This window comes from Euphorbia lathyris, chromosome 9 (assembly GCF_963576675.1).
Source record: "Euphorbia lathyris chromosome 9, ddEupLath1.1, whole genome shotgun sequence".
Lineage (NCBI taxonomy): Eukaryota > Viridiplantae > Streptophyta > Magnoliopsida > Malpighiales > Euphorbiaceae > Euphorbia > Euphorbia lathyris.
This window is the reverse complement of record NC_088918.1, coordinates 20245421-20265555: the sequence shown is the minus strand read 5'-3', so window position 1 is coordinate 20265555 and position 20135 is coordinate 20245421. Positions and strand designations below refer to the sequence as shown.

The 20135-nt window shown below is 32.9% G+C and overlaps 2 protein-coding genes across 2 annotated transcripts; one reads left to right on the top strand and one right to left on the bottom strand.

The window, feature by feature from the left end:
• Positions 1-9166: 9166 nt before the first annotated feature.
• Positions 9167-10546, bottom strand: LOC136207156 (NADPH-dependent aldehyde reductase 1, chloroplastic-like). Its single transcript, XM_065998440.1, has 3 exons — positions 10280-10546; positions 9483-10218; positions 9167-9401 (listed from the first exon to the last, which is right to left on the bottom strand). Exons 1-3 carry the CDS (start codon positions 10403-10405, stop codon positions 9379-9381), a joined length of 885 nt encoding a protein of 294 aa, XP_065854512.1. The 5' UTR covers positions 10406-10546; the 3' UTR covers positions 9167-9378.
• A 4064-nt stretch (positions 10547-14610) lies between these two features.
• Positions 14611-16455, top strand: LOC136206703 (uncharacterized GPI-anchored protein At5g19250-like). The gene is made up of 2 exons (XM_065997848.1): positions 14611-14699; positions 15738-16455. The coding sequence occupies exons 1-2, from the start codon at positions 14624-14626 to the stop codon at positions 16223-16225; spliced, it is 564 nt and encodes a 187-aa protein (XP_065853920.1). The 5' UTR covers positions 14611-14623; the 3' UTR covers positions 16226-16455.
• The last annotated feature ends 3680 nt before the right edge of the window (positions 16456-20135 follow it).

The window sequence follows — 20135 nt, the reverse complement described above, 5'->3', positions numbered from 1 at the left end:
GTTCTTTTGGATTCCTTTAAGCTGCCTCCACCCAGTGCTGGCAAAACGGGGGAGAAGAAAGATCAGCGAAGAACTCAAGCTGAAGGCAACAGTCAGCAAAAGAAGAAGAAATAGATAGCCCATTAAAACTTAGTCTACACTTAGTTTATTTCTCTCTTCGTGTAACATGTATTATGTATGCTGACTGTTCTATATTATAATACTTGTATTATTAACTCAACTTGTGTCATTTATTATTCAATGCTAAGTATTATGAATGCATCTTCTAAATACAAATTAAACTCAGTAAATATTTGAATGCATGCTGCGTAAAAAATCAATGTTTGAACTTGTCTAAAATGAACCATTGAACAATCAATTACTCAGTGCTCTTTTACTATACAAAACTTCCGCTAAGACTGAGTAAAATAGAATATATCCCATAAGTTGACCTATACTTGAAAACTGACCTTAGACTTATTCAATTAAACCTTAAAATGTTTAGATTAAAACTAAGTCAGTAGCTCAGCCCTGACGGGGGAGTTTAATTAGTCAAATAGGTCAACTATCATGGGGGAGCTCAATGCTGAGTTCCTTGCTGAATAGTTTTGCCAACATCAAAATGGGGGAGTTTGTTGAAACACCTTTCCACAGGATTTTGATTTGACAAAATTGTTTAAGTACATCTAAATATTCTACAACACACTAAGTTTAAATGCTTTGATTTATTGTTATTAATGTGTTTGTTCAATGTTGAGTTTATAATTGTTATAAGACATAAAGATCATAAGGCCCAAGCCCTATATGAAAGTCAAAGCCCAAGTCTAACAAGGCCAAGACCACTCAGCCCGCGTATTACAAAACGCTGCCGTTGAGTGTTGAAACGCAGCTGAGCAAAGAAGGATCCAGAAGATCCACGTAGACAACTTCGGTAAGAAGTTGCTGAGCTGTCTCGACAAAATGTACAAGACAGCCGCTGAGCACAAGGCAACTTCCAGACCAAGTATTTTCTCTTTCAGTAAAGAACAGAAGACGCAGGAAGCTGTCTGTTTGACATTACCTGAATTGGAGGAACATACTGCCACACTGACCGAAGAACAGAAGATGCTGGAATCTGATTGGCTAAGAGAACTGCTGAACAGACTGAGTGAAAACGATATGTAGCCGTTTCCCTCCAACGGTTATTTCGAAATTCGAAATAACCAGATGCTCTCACAGCTCTCTATAAATAGAGCTTTCAGAATCCTCATTCAATACAGAACTTTGAGCAAAAGCCGTTACGCTGACCAAAAGTATACAAAAGTTCTGCATACAAAAGCAAAGCAAATCTTACACTACAATTTCACATCTGTGTAAAAGTCTAGAGTGATTGACTCCCAATCATCTAAGGTATTCTAGCAATTGTTGTTTAGGACAAATCTTAATCATTTCTAGAATTAGAAAGGAGAAGCTGAGTACTCGGTTTTAGTACTTAGTGAATTAGAATAGAAGTGAGTAGAGGTATAGAGGAAGGTACTCTTGTTATACTCAGCTTCTGATTTGTAAATGGTTTTTGAGTCTCTACCTTTAAAGAGCTCAGTAGTGAATTTGAAAGCTCGGAACGTGTTCCGGGGACAGGACGTAGGTTTAGAAGAAGCCGAACCTGGATAACTCCACTGAGTGAAGTATTTCTAACCCTTAACTCCTTAATATATTGCTTGCTTAATATAAACTAAAAACTGACCAAGTAAAGAGGTCAAGCTGAGTTGTGCGCTGCAAACGACTTAGTTCAGGAATAGACTCTAAGTGCTATTTCCTGACTTAAGCAACGAAACTGACCTAGTCACCAGTTGACTAAGCCAGTGTCTTGCTGATTACTCAGCGCCGCTGTCATATACTTTTTTCTTAAGAAAAAGAAGTTAGCCCTAATTATTTAAAAAGGTAAAATAGTTCCTAACCCCCCCTTGGAACTATATTTGCAACCTTACAATGGACCAACATTGCCCTCCACTATCACATATCTTTTTCGTTATTGATGTGATGCTTTTTGTGGATGGAGAGGTTGCACAGGTTCAAACTATGATGGATATTATTGAGACCTTTTGTCAAGCCTCAGGCCATAAGGTAAACATTCAAAAGTCCAGAATGCTTTGCTCCAAAAACATGCCTTCCTCTCTTTGTAACACACTCAGTACTATCACTGGTATCCCTATGACTAGTTCTCTTGGAAGTTATCTTGGTGTCCCTCTATTCAGCTGTCGAGTTTCTAAAGCAACCTTTCATAAGACGGTTGATTTAGTGAGTAATAAGTTGTCACCTTGGAAGGTTAATGCCCTCTCTCTTGCGGGCTGTATGACACTTATTCAATCGGTCACTAGCTCCACTCCTAACAATGTTATGCAATCTTTATTACTTCCTAATCCTGTCTTGAAGGAGCTCGATAAGCTTAATCTTCGATTTTTGTGGGGTGATACTAATGGTGTTCAAAAAGTTCATCTCAACCCCTAGAGTGATGTTTGTCGGTTCAAGCATGAAGGTGGAGCTGGTCTTAGGAAAGTTGAGGATAATAATTTATAATTAAAGCCCCAAACAGAGGTTTAATCCTTTTTGAACAACTTACTCTCTATGCTTATTGATGACTTCAATAATCAATTCTATAAAAAAAAACGAGTAAAAGGAGATCAATGTTTTTCACATAAAGGAATTTTCATTTATTTGGCAAGAAATATGAACTTGTGAAATGAAGTTTAAAATTCTACTGTAATTATTTGTTTGGATATATTATCCACACTAATTGAAAGTCATGGATCTGTCCCTGACAAGGCAACCGCGACGATGCCATTGAAGGGGAAAAACAAAAACGAGGTTTGGGTGAAGAGAATAGAAGAGTAGCTGGGTGCGTAAAAATGAGGGTTTTGTGAGAAAAAGTGTGGCTGATGTGCTACCTACAAATTAGGTTACTCATCTCATTTGTTTAAATTGTTGTATGAGAGAATGAACTTTTTTCTTGTGTAGCTTTCCATTTTACTAAAAGGGATGGACTAGGCTTTAGATTTTAGTAAGTTATTTATATTTATAAAGATAAATGATAAGAAATAAATAAGTATTAGAATAGCTTTAATGGAGTTGTTACAAAGGTAAAAAATATTTCTAACGAAGATATACACCAACAAAAGTTGAAAATCAGTTAAACAAATTTCAGAATTATAATAAAAAAAAAAAGTATTAAAACAAAATATTAGAATAACTTTTTTTTTTGAAAGAATGAATGAAATTCATTAAAAGGCCGGAGCTAATGCGTTACAAAGAAAAGAATGGGGGTTATCCACCCGCTCTCCCCTACAATCGCGAGAAGAAACTGAACGAGCAGCTAAATGTGCTAACCCGTTTGCAGTTCGCCTAATAAACCTGACAGAGCAATTATCTAACTCGGTTAACAACATATTACAATCTTTGATTATGGCAGCAAAAGGTGAAGTAGCCTCTGGTGCACTGGTCATTCATTGCGTAACAATCTGTGCGTCCGTCTCGATGAGAATATGATGCCAACCTTTTAATTTCGTCCAACTCAAAGCTTCACGAACCGTTAGAGCTTCAGCTAACGCCGGGTCGATAATACCATAAAATAGCCCAGTTTTTGCAGTAACAAATTCTCCCCGCAGGTTACGAAGCACGAGTCCAAACCCCGCAGCCGCACTTGTCTCAAACACTGCAGCATCTATATTCATTTTTAGCCAGCCAGGGGGTGGGGCTGACCACTGCTCATTTCGACTTGCAAGGGGCTGTTGGGCCGCTGAGAAAGTGTACTGGGCTGTTCGCCATTCCATCAGGAAATTGTTCGCTCTGCTGAACAAGATTGCCGCTGGGGATTTTGAATTTTTCCATACGACATCATTACGGTTGCTCCAAATGACCCAACAAATCATCGCTGCAATTTCCTGATCTTTTCGCGGCTGAGATAACCAACCAGAAGTCCCCGAAACTGGTGAATAGGCCATGAACATCGCCAATACCGGATAATGTCCACACCGCTCTTGCCATCCCGCAGCTGATTAAAGCATGATAGGTATCTTCCGACTCTACCGAACAAAGAGGGCAAACCTCCGTGACCGGAACACGTCTATTAGCCAATAATCTCCTAGACGGTAAACAATCCGAAAGAGCTCTCCAAGCTAGATTTTTTACTTTAGGAGGAATGAACAACCCCCATATTAGATTACACACAGGCGACGGGTTTTCATTAGGAACAGATACACCTCTTCGCATTAGGCGATACCCGCTCTTCACTGAGTAGATCCCTGATCGTTCTCCCATCCAAAACCATGTATCACGATCGCGTCGGTATGACAGAGGAACCTGGAGTATAAAACGTTGGTCTCTAGGCGGAAATATGCTCCTAATTAGTTCAGTATCCCACCGCCCGGTAACTGGATCACGGAGCTCCGCCGCCATTTCTAGCTCAATTCCACTCAATCGGTCACCTTCCACATACGGGTTTGAATCATCTGGGAGCCAAGGGTCACCCCATATCTGTACTTTAATGTAGTTAATTTAGTTGTTACTTTAGATAAATTGGTTGTTAATAATTTTGATTTATACCAAATTAATAACATACTTTACCGGCTTCTAATATCATGTTTAATCCATCTAATTTTGTTTGTTAGGAAATATCATTTTTAGTCCTTTTTATTAATTAAATTAATTTTTACACTATAAAATTTTCTTTTGTTTATTACACCAATTAAAAGAATATATTATATCTTATAAATCTTAAATGGTTCTAATTAAGAAAGTTTTATTCTTATATATACAATAACATTTTCTCCATTTTCACCTTGAATTTGAGATCTTTAATCATTAAATATTAATTTAATTAGTTTATTATTAAAAAATACAGACAAAATAATTAATTTAATAAACTTAATCATTTACTCAGTATTTTGAATGATAAACTAATAAAATTAATGTTTAATGCATATATATATATATATATATATATATATAATCTTCACCCGCATTAAAACATTAATTTTATTATTTTATTATTAAAAAATACATATAAAATAATTAATTTAATAAACTTAATCATTTATATATATATATATCAGACTTTTCAAACTTCAATTATTTGGAAAAAAAAGAAAAATCATATTTATTGTTCACGACAACTACGGTAAGTAAATCATATTTTTTTTCTTTTTCCATTTTTGTTACCCGCCTGATTTTACTTTCTAAATAAATGTTTCCTTCCACCTAAAATACTCACGTAATTACAGTAAGTAAATCCTTTTTTTTTCTTTTTCCATTTTTCTTACTCTAATTTCACCTTCTAGATAATCCATTTCATCTAACCATTTTAGTGCTATAAATACAAAAAACATACAGCACAAATAGAAGCAGAAACACAAGTCCTAATTTAAAAAAAAAACAGACAGACATAGATATGATTTCTTTCCCAACGTTTCTTCTTGTGATACTTTCAAGCCTGCTGGTTTCAGGTTAGTATTCATACTTATTATTTAAAACTTCATTTCATTTCAATTCATTTTATATAATCTAAATCTATGTGCATGCATAAACGCAGGTTCTAGTAGAAAAATGAAAGATCGATATAATATGTGGACTGGAAGTTTCAGCAGCAATGCTCCTATCATCCCAACATATCTCCTTATACCACTAGGGTTTCTAGCATTTCTACTTCTAAGGGTTGTATGCCGTTATCAAAAAAAAGAAAAATCATTTAAATTTGTATTTTCTTATGCAACCCAGTCTATTGAATAAAATTTGTTAAATAATACTATCATATAATAAATATAAATAAAATATTATATTTATGTTTGCTCATTCAATTTCTTCATGTTTACTTGCTTCTAAATTATTGTTAAACCAATTAGGTGAAAAAAATGTTATAATAACAAAATTGATAAATTTTATAATTAGAGAACAATACTTTCTCCTGTTCCAAATGATCAAATTGGTTTGAATGATAAAAATCAAATTATAATTATTTGAATGATAGAGATCAAATTATAATTATTCTTCTACAAATTTTTATTTTCAAAAACTATATATTTCATTATTTTTTTTATATTTTATTATGCCTATCATATTCTTTATTATTTCTCTGTAATTTTATTAAAATTTTATATATTTTATTGTTTTTTCATTTTCTATAAATTTTTAGTTTTATTAAATTTTAGTTTTATTAAAATTTTATATATTTCATTGTTTTTTTTTATAAATTTTTAATTTTATTAAAATTTTATATATTTTATTGTTTTCTCATTCTATAGATTTTTTCATATTCTTCATATTCTTTATCACCTTTTATATGAGATTTTATACGAAGATCCAGGTTCTCCAACTCACTAAACAAAACCTTCCATTTATTAATTGACATCTGTCTTTACTTATATCAGGTCATCAAATAAAAAATCTCTTCCACAGCAAAACACGTTCTTCATCTCCCTCATCCGCTCTTTGTGCACTTTGATTGCCGCTGCCGATGGAGTGTCATCGCCGATCTCCACCGTTCTGAAACATGTTCATCAGTGTCGTGAGACCTGTTTTGAATTGGATATATGATTTTCAGAGAAATTATACAGTCTTGTTTTTATTCAGATTTTCTGGTTCCTTACCTTCTTCCATTCCATCCATCTTTTTCAAAAATAAGTATTTCATTTCAATTTCTCTGTCACTTAACCCATTTTTCCCTTTCTCGTCTCCCTTTCTCCCTCTCTCTCGTCTCCGATAATTTTTTCTATGGATTATCAAGGTTTTATCAAAGAAATATCAGTCATTTATTTTTATAGGCATTGAAGATGTACCAAAGAAGGGAAGAAGAAGTCCTTGCAGAAGATTATTTCTACAAAAACATAGTTAAAGCAGATTCTCCAAAAACATAGTTAAAACAGATTCTGCAAAAAGAACTTAACCTTCATTTGCAGATCAAAAGAGAGAGAGGAATGGATTAAGAAGCAAACGGAGAAGAGAATTTGACGAAGGAAAAATCAATCGATGACAGGTCTCCCTACGCTGATGAACAGACTGAAAGAGAACAGTGGAGATCGGCAACCACATTTCATCAGCATCGGCAATCGGGGTGAGAATGGAGGAGGGAGGGAGATGGAGAACGTGTTTTGCCGTGAAAAAGAGTTTTTAGAAGGACAGATGTCAATTATTGAATGGAAGATTTTTTAATAAGTTAAAGAATCTGGACTTTCATATAAAATCCTCTTTTATATAGATTTATCATAATTAAATTGTTTCTTTTTTATAAATTTTTCATTTCTATCGTTCTTTATAAATTTTTTTTAGGAAAGGAAAGAGAAAAAAACAAACAAAACAAACAAACGCTTAACCCGGGATCCGTCTGGGAAAACTGACCCCCACCACATGATTCAAGACCAGTGAAGAAATGAAAGACGGAGGAAAAGAAAAGGTTGAAAGCCCCAACATCCTTGAAATCCCTTCAACCGCAAGAAGGACCGCTACACGATTTTGCTCCCTATAAATATGAGCAAAGCTAAGACAATCAAAGGAAGCTCCAATCCGTCTAATGCCTTCGATTAAATTAAGGCTATTCCGGCAAATTGCATTATTAAGATTGAAGACAAGGATAGCTACTATTGGTCTTTGACTAACAATGGGATCTATTCTTGTAAATCGGCGTATCAGGCTTTCTATCAGGATTTGGATACGTCTCACTCAGGGGTGTGGAAAATAATTTGGACCTTAAAAGTGCCTTACCGTATTAGAAGCTTTCTATGGCTAGGGGTTAAAAATAGGTTGCTTACTAACTCTAATAGGAAGAGGAGGCATTTGGTGGAGTCTGAAACTTGTGGCAGATACAAAGGTCATGAAGAAACGTTGTGCCATACTCTCAAAGACTGTGAGAAAAGTAAAGAGGTTTGAAGGAAGGTTCTCCCTGTTAATGTTCTTTCTTCTTTTTTTGCCTACTCTGAGATTGATTGGTTTGTGGATGGGATTAAAGGGAATCTTTTGGCAGAGTTGAATCAGGGGGTTATCTTATTTGTGGTGGTTTGCCATCGAATTTGGAGATGAAGGAATGAGGAGATTTTTGGAGGTGAATCGGTTGTTTTGCCTAATGTTTTGGATTTCTTCTTCAAGAAGGTTTGCACTATGGTTGATAGCTACGGTGAAGACCCCGTAGCAAAGGAGCCTAAGAGGAAAAAGACCCAGCTATTAGACTGGAGTATTCCAAAAGAAGGCATAGTGAAACTTAATATTGATGGCTCTTGTTTAAAAAACATGAACTATCGCAGAAAAGGTTCTGAAAGACGATGAAAGCAGATGGATCTCTAAATTCTCTCAGAATTTAGATATCGGTTCTTCTTTCTCTACTGAGCTTTTAGGAGACTTTTTTTGACCTCAAACTATAGCAAAAAGTCTGAAAATAAAAAAACTTCTGATAAATTCTGATAACTTTGAAGCAGTTCTTTATAAATTTTTAATTTTATTAAAATTTTATATATTTCATTATTTTCCCTTTTTATAAATTTTTCATATTCTTTATTATCTCATTCTTTATAGTTATACCAGCATTTTATATATTTTATTATCTTTTTATTTAATTAATTTTTTTATTTTTTATTTAATCAATAATATTAAGATTCTATATATTTCATTATTTTTTTATTATTTATTATACCTTTTATTTTTTTTTTCATATTTATATATTTCATTATTTTTTTATTATTTATTATAGTTTTTATTTTTCTTATTCTTAATTCCAATCCCTTTACAGGTGATTTGGTTCTTTATAATCCCTTTATAGTTTTATGGTTGTTTTTTTATTATATTTTTTGCTTAGTTTTATGGATGTTATGTTTTCATACTCTTATTGTATTTTTCTTATGGTATTTGTAAATATTTTCTTATAGTATTTATAAATATGCTCATAAAAAAAATTGCATTGCAGTACATGATATCCAGTGAATCAGTAATAAAAAACTATACAAAAATAGAACACATACAGTAAAATTTCTATAAATTTTATAATGTTGAGAACCATAAAATTTTATTAATTTATAAAAATTATTAATTTATCGAGTCCTTTATAAATTAATAATGTTAAGAACCATAAAATTTTATTAATTTATAAAAATTATTAATTTATCGAGTATGAAATTAGTGATATGATTTATCGAGTATGAAATTAGTGATATGGTCCAAGAAAAAAAAATCATTATTTTAAAAAAATTATTAATTTATCTACTTGTATAACTCATATTATTTTTATGACTGTTATTTCCATATATTACAAAACCAACCAACCATTTACACTATATCACATTCATATCTATAAACAAAATAGCATATCTATAAACAAAATAGAAAAAGATCTGCTATAGCTGATCATTTCCCAAAACCACCAAAACGACACCGTCCCACCATTGATCAAGCATTAACAATAGCTCCACCTGTAAAAACCACATTACTTAATTAATTACCCATAACTATAAATAAATTAATTAATCCAAAAATTAACCCTAATTAATTACCATTAGGATGGAGCACTTGTCCAGTAAAATAAGAAGAGCAGTGATTACAAGCAAGAAACACAAACGACGGCGCCACCTCAATCGGCTGTCCAGCTCTCTGCATCGGAACTTCTTTCCCAAAATTCGCCACTTCCTCTTCACTAAACGATGCCGGAATCAATGGACTCCAAATCGGACCCGGAGCGACACCGTTTACCCGTATCCCTTTACTCACAAGCTGAAGCGCAAGTCCTCTAGTAAAAGCCACAATTGCCCCTTTCGTCGATGTGTAATCCAGAAGCTTCGCGTTCCCTTTATACGCATTAATCGACGTCGTATTGATTATACTGCTTCCTTCCTTCATATGCTTAAGGGCATGTCTGGCCATGAAAAAGTATGAGAAAATGTTTGTTCGGAAAACTCTCTCGAGCCTCTCCTCGTCGATGTCTTCCACCGTGCCGCACTTGTGTTGCTCCGCCGCGTTGTTGACGAGGATGTCGATTCGGCCGTACGCGTTTACTACTTCGTCGACGACCTTTTTGCAGTTGTCGTCGAATCCTAGATCTGCCGGAATCGCGATTGGATCTTTAGCGTCGGGAGTTTTCGCTTTTTTTAGGATATTGAGTGTGTCGTCGGCGTCTTTGTCTTCTTGAGCTTTCACGTATGTGAAAGCTACTGTCGCGCCTTCTAGGGCAAAACATTGGCAGACTGCTCGGCCAATGCCGGAGTCTCCGCCGGTTACTACGGCCACTTTTCCCTACACAATGTGGTCAAATTAGGTTTTTAAATGACAAAATCGTAAATATAAAATTTCTTACCCGGAGCTTATCGGAGGGCTTGTAATCGGACTTAGCGAACTCCGGGATTGGATCCATAACGTGTTCTTTTCCGGGCTGAGTATCTTGTTTTTGAGGAGGGAAATTCTGAGTGCCTCCGGAAGCCATTCTTGTGAATATTACAGTAGTAGGAGTGTATTTCTGAGTTGCAGGAACTAATAATGTTGTTGCCAGGAAGTTGGATTTCCGGTATGTTCTGATAAAGGATTTGATCGGGAAGATGGAAGAGGATCTGCGTGAGGAAGAAAGGAATCGGGGAAGCATTTATATAAGTAGAACGATGGAGGAAAGGGCTGAGGAAGCTGTAAGTATGGAAGATGTAGGAAGTGAAGGATTGACACGTAGGAAACAGGTGGCAGGAAAGAGGAGACACGTGTGCAAAGAAGCGAAGGTCGTGGACCGTGGACACGTCTGTGGAAACGGACAGTGTTGTTGAGATTGGGATGTATTCTGGATTGAGTTTCTAAATTTTTCTCCATATGTTCCTATCCTTTCCTACAAAGAAATTCTATAATGGGACAAATCAACAAAAACTAATCTCATAATATTTTTAGAGGAAAATATTTTTTCAGACACTATTGAGTAGAAAATTTTATATTTGAAAAATAAAATTTATAGTTTAACACAGAAAATGAAAAGAATTGTTGGGTGGTTATTTAATGGTTTAAAAAACTTATGAAAATGTTTTAATTTTTTTAAAATGTTAAAATATTTTCTTTACTTTTTATAATCTTTTTTATGTAATTAATTTAATTTTTTTATTGATATAATTTCTCAAGCAAAAAAACACCGAAAATTTATATATATATATATATATATTTCTCCATAATATGTTCTAATATAGATGGGAGACAATGACTGACCTTCGAGATCAGCCGACTTCTTTATGTGGGGAGCAATATGAATGTCATGTGGCGGCTTTGGTGTGGTTGTGTTTGTTCGAGATGTCGTTTAATTTTTCTGTGGGTTATAAAAAGTCGTTGCTTCGTATTTTTTTGAGTTTTATTCATTCTTACTCTCTTGGATTGTCTCTTGGCTCCTATAAATGGTTACTACTTTCAAATTTGTAAAAAAATTATGGCAAAATTTTTCCCACCTCGCTTGCAGCAAATATTTTCCGGTTAGCTTTTGGAGAAGATTAGTCTTATCGTGCATTGTGGTCTTCAACTTCTACCAGAGAGTTCAGTAAGACATTAAAAATTGAGTCCGATAAACCTTTCAAAAGTAATTCAATGGGCGGCTACGTACCAGAAGATGTCAATCTTTTGGAACCTCTTATATTGGTAACATTTGGAAGCAAGGCATTACCTAATGTGATGAATATTGAGAAAAATATATGTGATGTCATTGTTGGGACACTTCTGAGCATGCCAGAAAATGAAGGATGAAGTGAATGCTAGAATAGACATGGCTGCAATGGGTCGATTTGAATTGGCACAACAAGAAAAATGGAAACACTGTTATCTTCAACCAGTTTGCTTCACTTTGTCTAAAGATAAAGAAAACCTGCTTTTATGAGGCTTTGCATGGCAAAGGTACCTGTTGGATACTCTTCAAATTTTCGTAAACTCGTAAGAACAACTTGAAATTAATTGGAATGAAATCTCACGATTGTCATGCCTTTGATGCAAAATTTCTTACCTATTGCGATTCGATGAGGTATACTATTAGCAAATTATGTATTTTTTCAACATTACTTATAGCAAGGTGATCAGTCCAACTAGATTAGATGAGTTGCATGCCGATATCATTCAGACAATGTGTGGATTTGAAATGTATTTTCCACCCTCATTATTTGACGCGATGCCTCATTTGGTCGTTCATGTTGTTCGTGAAATAAAATTATATGGACCAGTGTGTATGAGATGCATGTATCCCTTTGAACGGGAAATGGCCGTCTTAAAAGGTAGAGTTATGAATCTAGCTAGACCTGAAAGTAGCATTGTCCAACAAATAGTGGTTGAGGAGGTGCCAGGTTGGTGTGCTCAGTATTTAACGGGTGTAAAAGATATTGGAGTTCCAAAAACTTGACATAAAGATAAGCTTCATGGTAAGGTACTATTGCAAACAAAACTATAACAATTGGTGTTGAATTGATGGTAAAGGCGGAACTTTATGTTTTGCAAAATCTTGAAGAAGTTCATCCATACTTGAATGAGCATATGACATTCCTCCGCATTAAATATCCTTCTAAAATGATCATGCATTGATAAAGTTGCATTACTCTTATTTGTAAATTGATTCAAGGAAAAGGTGATTTCTTCAAGCCTAATGATGTGTCTGACACACTAAGATGGTTAGCATATGGTTGTAAAGTTCGAGTCAAAATAGTACGATATTAATGGATATTTTACACAAAGCATCAAGATGACAAATCGACAATGGTGTTACATTGGAAGCTTTGTCATCAGGATATGCTAGTAAGTCACCAGGATATGCTAGTGGGGATGTAACAAAATCCTATTGTGGAATAATTGAAAATATGATTATGCTAGATTATATTGATTTCAATATTGCTCTGTTTTAATGTAGCTGGGTTGATAATAGTCGTGGTGTCCAACAAGATGAACATGGGTTCTTGAACCTCGTAAATTTTAACTGTTTCCGCATCATGAAGATACATTCATATTAACATTTCAAGCAAAACAAGTTTTCTACATGATTGACCCTGTGGATACTCAATGGTCTGTTGTGATTGAGGGCAAGAGACAGATATTTGGCATTGACGATGTAGTTGACGAACAAGAATACGATGAACAATTTAATAAGACTCCACCTTCTCCATTTTATATCCCGAGAATGGACGTTGTTCCCAATGTCGATCCAAATTTTACATAATAAGATTATGATGAAAGATTTTATGTCACAAAATGAAAATAGGTATAATTTATGTTATTAATAATTTAATTTTTGTAATTCCTTAATTCAGAATAAATATTTGATATGTGGGGAAAAATTATGTATTTTTTTTAAAAAAAGTATTATGTGAGGAATAAATATTACGAGCAGGCCCATGGATCTCGTGCTAGCATTGGTATTGGGCCACATGTGGGCTTCTTAGGTTTGATCCCCATATCTCATCAATAAGTAATAAGTATATATTAATATATTGTTAGATATAGATAAATAACAAATATTTTTACAAGTATTTATTTAATAGTATAAATTTATTTTTATATTTTCAAATTATAGATATATTTATGTATATTAACTTATAATAATAACCTAGATGGATTGGGCTGGACTATTTCTATAGATTTCAAATTGGGTTTAGAGATATATAGACGGAAATAACCATATTCCAATATTATTTTATTCTATTTAATCTCAGTTAATTGAATGTGGATTTGAAGAATTTGTATAGATATCTCGATTCATAGTCAGGTCTAATTATTAATTTGTTTCAACTCATATATATATTTAAGTGGGTGGTTGGGCTACTCTCCCCAGAATTTGTTTGTACCTATGTTGCCTGGACACGGATACGGATACGGAAACGTCATTTTTATAAAACACACGACACGGAAACATGTAAATATTAAAAATATTGGGGCACATTCATAAATATTAAAAATATATTTTTTTTATATATGATTAATTAAGAGTTTCTGGCATTAATTCCTCCATGTCATTTGGTTTTCTGCAGTGAATACAGATACTCTGTTTCACTCTGTTTTTCTGATAAGATTGATGAATCTGTAACTGCTCTCATAGACTATGTCTTTTGGGTTACCTCTGATCTTAATTTCTCAGCACATACAGATAACACAATCTTTGCATATTCCTGCTCTCTAAATCTATTTCAAATAACGATCGATGATTGAAGTTGAACCTCTGTTTTTTTCACATTTGAAGAATCGATTGGTTTTTTTTGGCTTAGATACACGTATCCTTCACTGATTCGCGTGTCCAACTTTCGGATATTATGGAAACGGCCCTGAAACGTATCCCAGGCGTTTCCGTATCGGATACCTATCAGAAACGTGATACGTTAGGTCTATAACGTATCCATGCTTCATAGGTTTGTACACATAATGGTTGGGTTTCAACCCATAAAATTGGAGGATGAAAAATGGAATCTGAAAGCAGCCTTAAGATTCAAGGCAAATCAACGAATTAGCAAAGCCAAAAAAGAAAGAAAAGTATATAATCCAACTCAAAAGAAGAAGAATAGCTAGCTAGCTTAAGCTACACAAAGTTTATTTTAGATTATTCCTACCCTAATTTCATTTTAATTAATTAATTAATTAATAATCTCATACATATATATATATATATATATATATAGACACATCCAAACACTACCTTATTATCCTACCAACAATTATGGCTTCTCTCAAGTCTCAACTCTTTCTTGTCTTGCTTGTTGCAACTTTCTTGCTTGCCTCTCCTGTCTATTCTGGTATATATTTACTTGCATTTCCACTTTATCATTATTTTTTTTATTTAATTAACAAATAAACTCTAAATTTGCTCTTAACGTTTTCGGGGAAATAATTAAGAATAAGAAATAGTAAAATTTTATCCTCAATGTTTCAACGAGGAACAATTTCGAGTCCAAACAATGATAGAGTGTGCTGGCATCCTCGAGCCTACCTTTAAGCTCTGTTAAGAATAGACCTGTTCACGGGTCTGGGTATCCGCCCGGTCCGTCCAGGACCGTGTCCCCCTGGGTCGGGCTTGGATATAAAAATTTATCCTTGCCTACCTCTTTTTTGGACGGATTTGAGATTTATAAAAATAGCATTGGTCTAGTTTGGCCCGACCCATCTATTAATATTTATTTTTAATTATAAATTTAATTTTTTTAAGATTAAATTTAGGTGGGCTTATATGGACTGGACTTGAGATTAATAGCGGGCTAAGCTGGACTTGAACTGAGTACTTTTAGACAAAAGTATGTTGGGTCCGGCCCAGCCCGTCCATGAACAGTTCTAGTTAAGAGTACACCTGTTCAAAGGTATGGGTATCCGTCCGATCCATCTAGGCCCATGTCCTTTGAACCGGACTTGGATATAAAACTTTATCTTTGGCCTAGCCCCTTTAAAGCCTACCTTTTTTTGGACATGTTTGGGATTTATAAAAATAGCACGGGCCCAGTCCGGCCCGGCCCGTTTATTAATTAATATTTATTTTTAAGTATAAAATTTAATTTTTTAAGATTAAAAATTATACATATATATTTAGGTGGGTTTACGTAAACTGGACTTGGGATATCATTTTTGAGCCCAAGCCAGCTCAATCCAAACTCGTCTAAATTAACAGCGGGCTGGGTTGGACTTGAACTGAGTACTTTTAGATAAAAGTCTGTTGGGTCCGGCCTCGTTTCATGTGTTTTGTTATCTGAGTCCAACATTGTCCCATACCATTATTAAGCCTAATTAAGAACAAAATGGATTCCAATATTCCTACTTATTTCTATCTAATTTGATTATTACAGACGATGAAGAGGAAGATCTTCTAAAAACCTTAAACACTCACAGAGCATACATGGGACTTCCAATACTCTCGGAGAATGAAGAAGCATCATGTGTAGCTGACAGAATAGCTCAGACTCTCAAAAAACACACATGTGAAAACAATTTCAAACCATTTCAATTAAATGAAGACACTCATCACATCTTATCCAAATGTGAAATTAACGTTAATCATACCAAACATAGTGTTGTATTACCTGTCTGTGTCCCTGATTTGGACGTAATTGAAGTTTTCACTAATTACACTAAGACCAATTTTGCCAAATACTTAAATAACTCCGGCTATGCTCAGGCCGGAATTAGCAGCGACGGGGATTGGATGGTGGTGGTTTTGGGTACTAACACGGTGGACGGTGACTTTGCTTCTTCGGGGGCTAGTAGTTTGGTGTCTTTTATTGGGTTTTTCGGGACGTTGATTTTGGGTTCTGTTTGGTTTAATTTAATTTGTTAATTTGGTTATGATTTTCTTGTGATTATTTGTTTGATTGATTTTTATTTTTTTTACTTGTTGGAGTGGGATTTTATTAATTTGTAATTTTGTAATTAATATTTTTTTATTGTTTGCAAATTTTTATGTGTTTGTAATAAATGAATATGTATAGATTTGATTGTAAATGTAAATTAAGTACATTTGTGGTGTGGTTTTTGTATTTATGGTGAAAGAAGAAGGGTGTTATGGAAGATTGGTATCAAATGTCAAATTTTAGTAATGTACGTTTAGTATCTATCTTTTGGTTTTTGACCATCAACAGAGAAATAGACATGTTTGGTTAGGATTGATAAATAAAATCGATCAAGTTCTAGCCGGTATTGACAACCGCAAATAGTAACATCAATAATAAATAGCAGATACCAATATTTGAATTGAACATACATTAAATATAAGTTTTTTTAGTTCCTTTTTGCCTTTTTTATGTTTGCTTAAAATTGAAAAATAATGGTTAATAGTTATTTTATAAGGAAAATCAGCTTTCTACTAGAAACAACAAAATGTTACAACAACAATAAATATTAATATGAACGGTTGAACTAAACATGTCATAAGTATTTGTTTGGTCTCCTTTTGGAAGTTTTTTTTTATGTTCACTCCAAATAGTAGAGTAGAAGTTGTTGGTTAGAATTAAGAAACAGTTGTTTATAGCTGTTTTAAACAGAAAATCAACTAACTTAACTAGTTAAAAAAAAACAAACAATATATGAACAATTGAATTAGTAGTTGGTAACATGATGAATATTATATGTTGTGTTTGCATTCGAGATCTAAGTCGGATAGCTCGAACCAAATGTTGAGGGATTTAGATTAGCTGCTGGATATTACATTACACGTCTTGGAATTGTCTAGGAAAGGATTCCTAGATATGTTATATTTTTAATATATATATATATATTTCTTTTCTGATAAGGATGTAAGTTCTTAAAGAGAGGATATCAAAAGTAAGTCTCTTATACTAATTAAGAATATGTGATCTGATGCCTTCCAGTTTTACTAGAGCTCCATTGACATTGTAATTGGAACTTGAATAGATTCATCTAGTTGGTAAAGATGTGAAGATCTTTAGACATATAGTTAGTGCATCCACTTTCTATTAATCACATATCTTTATTTTGCAAGCAACGAACAAGTGACATCTTTCGTCTTCAATCTCCTAACTCGCTACAACTTGTTGTTGTGGTTTGGATCTAAAGTCTTTATCATTATTATCAAAATTTTGATAATAATTATATTTGAGTTTTCCTTTCTTCCAACATTTTTTCTCATAGTGGTTTCGGCCTATATTCGCTTAGATTCCTGTTTAATCATTCATAACAATTATCATTTGCAAATGCTAAATTAATTTTAGTTCTAAACACCGACGAGTCAATTCATTTCCAGCTTCGAGTTTGTTATTTTCATTTTTAATTTTGTTGATAATCTCATTCATATCCAATTCAATTGCTATTGTTAAATGTAATTTTTTCATATTCTAAAATTAGAAACAAAATAAGGTTTCTATTTTAAAATTAATACATATTTACTTCTCAACTATGAAACCTTTTGCCTCTGATATTATATCATGAACTTAATCATTTTACTTTTTAAAAGGCATATGTAATATGCAATTTATTTTTTTTATTATTAAAATACGTCAATAAAACTATCTAAATATTTTAAATAAATTAAAAAGCTACCAGAATATTTTAAGAGTTAAGACTAATAAAAAAAAAATTATAAACTCCGGAGAAAATGATGTATGGAGACCAAAAAAAAAACAAAGAATTAATAAATCATTTATTTTCTGAATTTGTTATTTTCAAAATGTTCCGATAATTGCTTCAACTTGTATAAAATATTCGGTTAGTCTCCTGAATTTGCATAAAATATAGTCAATTGATCACTCGGTTGTAAAAAAAAGTAAGTTAAATGTGGAAGATGTATTCCACACATCTTATAATGTTATTACATAATTTAAAAATAGATTAGAAAAGAAAGTTATGGCTTGCTCAACCAATTCTAATATTAGAACCGCATACCCCGATCTTGATCGTTTTACTTTTTTTAAGACGCGTGCAATACATTTTCTGCATTTAACTTACTTTTTTGCGACTGATTGATCAATTAATTACATTTTATATAGGTTTAGTGGGTTACTGGATATTTTATATAAATTGAAGGGGTTATCGAGACACTTTAAAGTTTAGAAGTCAATTAAACTTTTTGGATAAAACAAAAATACAATTATCTTTTTTATTTTAATATTAAATATACATATTTTTTGGTTTTTAACTTTTTTTTTTAAAAAAAAAAATTGGGACACGATTAAGTGGCTTGACATCCCAACTAGGTTGGCACCCCTAACACACCAAATCAACCCGAAATATTATTAATAAAAAAAAAAAGAAAAGTACAAAGGGAGGAAAAGAAGAATATCAAAACAGAAAAATTAAGAAAATTAAAATAAGCAACATTACAAAGGTCGTAAAAAATAGACGATTGATAGAAATGTGGAGCAGAATGTCACCATATAAGAGCCGTAGCCGTTTTGTCAAAACGGAAAAGTTAATCTGCTGCCTGATTATAATTTTAGTTTTTAACTTATCTTTAACTGTTTTGCCGACACATACAACACCAGTGCGATTTTATATTTTTGTAATTTCTTTCCACTTTGTTTTCAAGACATCAACAAAAACATGTTTTTTTGAAGAAAGCAAATGTTCATTACTAAAAAAAAACATTTATTAGTCTAAATCCACTAAATAAGCACTATTATACATCTGTATTTACATTGACATGGGCCGGATTTGCCAAAACTAAAGAAACTAATTTCACATCAAGTCTAACTAATATATTTATATTTAAAATAAATTTAGTTTGTATAAGTTTTAGAGCTAACGTAGTTTTGTGTTAAAAAAATTTCAATTCAATATTGGTCACGTTTAGTAAATAATTGTTAATTAATTACATTAGTTATTTGTTGATTATTTTTTGGTCAGTTAATTTGGCTAACTAATTGTGTAAACTTATTTGATAAAATTTAGTTGATTGATAATAGTTGTTTGTGTAAAATAACAAAGGCTACATCATTTGCCTCTTGAACTTGTTCAAAAAGCTTAATTGGCCCCCTGAACTTTCAAAGTGTCCCGATAGCCCTTTGAACTTGCATAAAATGTTCAGTTAGCTCCCTGAACTTGCGTAAAATATAATCAGTTGATCATTCGGTCACAAAAAGTTAAGTTAAATGCAGAAGATGTATTCCACGCATCTTACAATGTCATTACATGATTAAAAAATAAATTAAAAATGAATACTTGCTCAACTATACAACTTGTCATCTCTAATATTAGAACTGCATATTCCGATTTTGGTCGTTTTACTTTTTTTTAAAGATTCGTACAATACATCTTCCGCATTTAACTTACTTTTTTGCGACCGGGTGATCAATTGATTACATTTTACGCAAGTTTAAGGGGCTAATTGAAAATTTTATGCAAGTTCAGGGGGCTGTCGAAACAATTTGAAAGTTCATGGGTCAATCAAGCTTTTTGGACAAGTTCAGCGAGCAAATGATATATTAAGCCAATAACAAATAATGATATGGTAAAACATTTATTTAAGGTTAAAGGGCAGTAATTAGGTGTAAAAATGTCCTTAAAAATTAGGCAATACGCCTAGTTGAAAAGGCTCATAAAACCAGTATTTTCAAATTAGCTTTTGGATCCAATAAACTTTTTCAAACCTCTCTTCATCAAACACTACTACTAGATGTTTGACTAGTCAAAATATTTAAAATGGCTCAAATTTTTAATTTTACCTCAAAAAAATATTTACAAAACAGAGCCATAAATAATAAATTGTTCACAAGTGAAATTTATAAATAGAATAT

Coding starts and splice junctions, on each gene's coding strand:
- LOC136206703 (XM_065997848.1), top strand. CDS start 14,624: ATGGCTTCTCTCAAGTCTCAACTCTTTCTTGTCTTGCTTGTTGCAACT. Junction 14,700..15,737: donor TGCCTCTCCTGTCTATTCTG/GTATATATTTAC, acceptor TGATTATTACAG/ACGATGAAGAGGAAGATCTT.
- LOC136207156 (XM_065998440.1), bottom strand. CDS start 10,405: ATGGCTTCCGGAGGCACTCAGAATTTCCCTCCTCAAAAACAAGATACT. Junction 10,219..10,279: donor AGCCCTCCGATAAGCTCCGG/GTAAGAAATTTT, acceptor CACATTGTGTAG/GGAAAAGTGGCCGTAGTAAC. Junction 9,402..9,482: donor ACAAGTGCTCCATCCTAATG/GTAATTAATTAG, acceptor TGGTTTTTACAG/GTGGAGCTATTGTTAATGCT.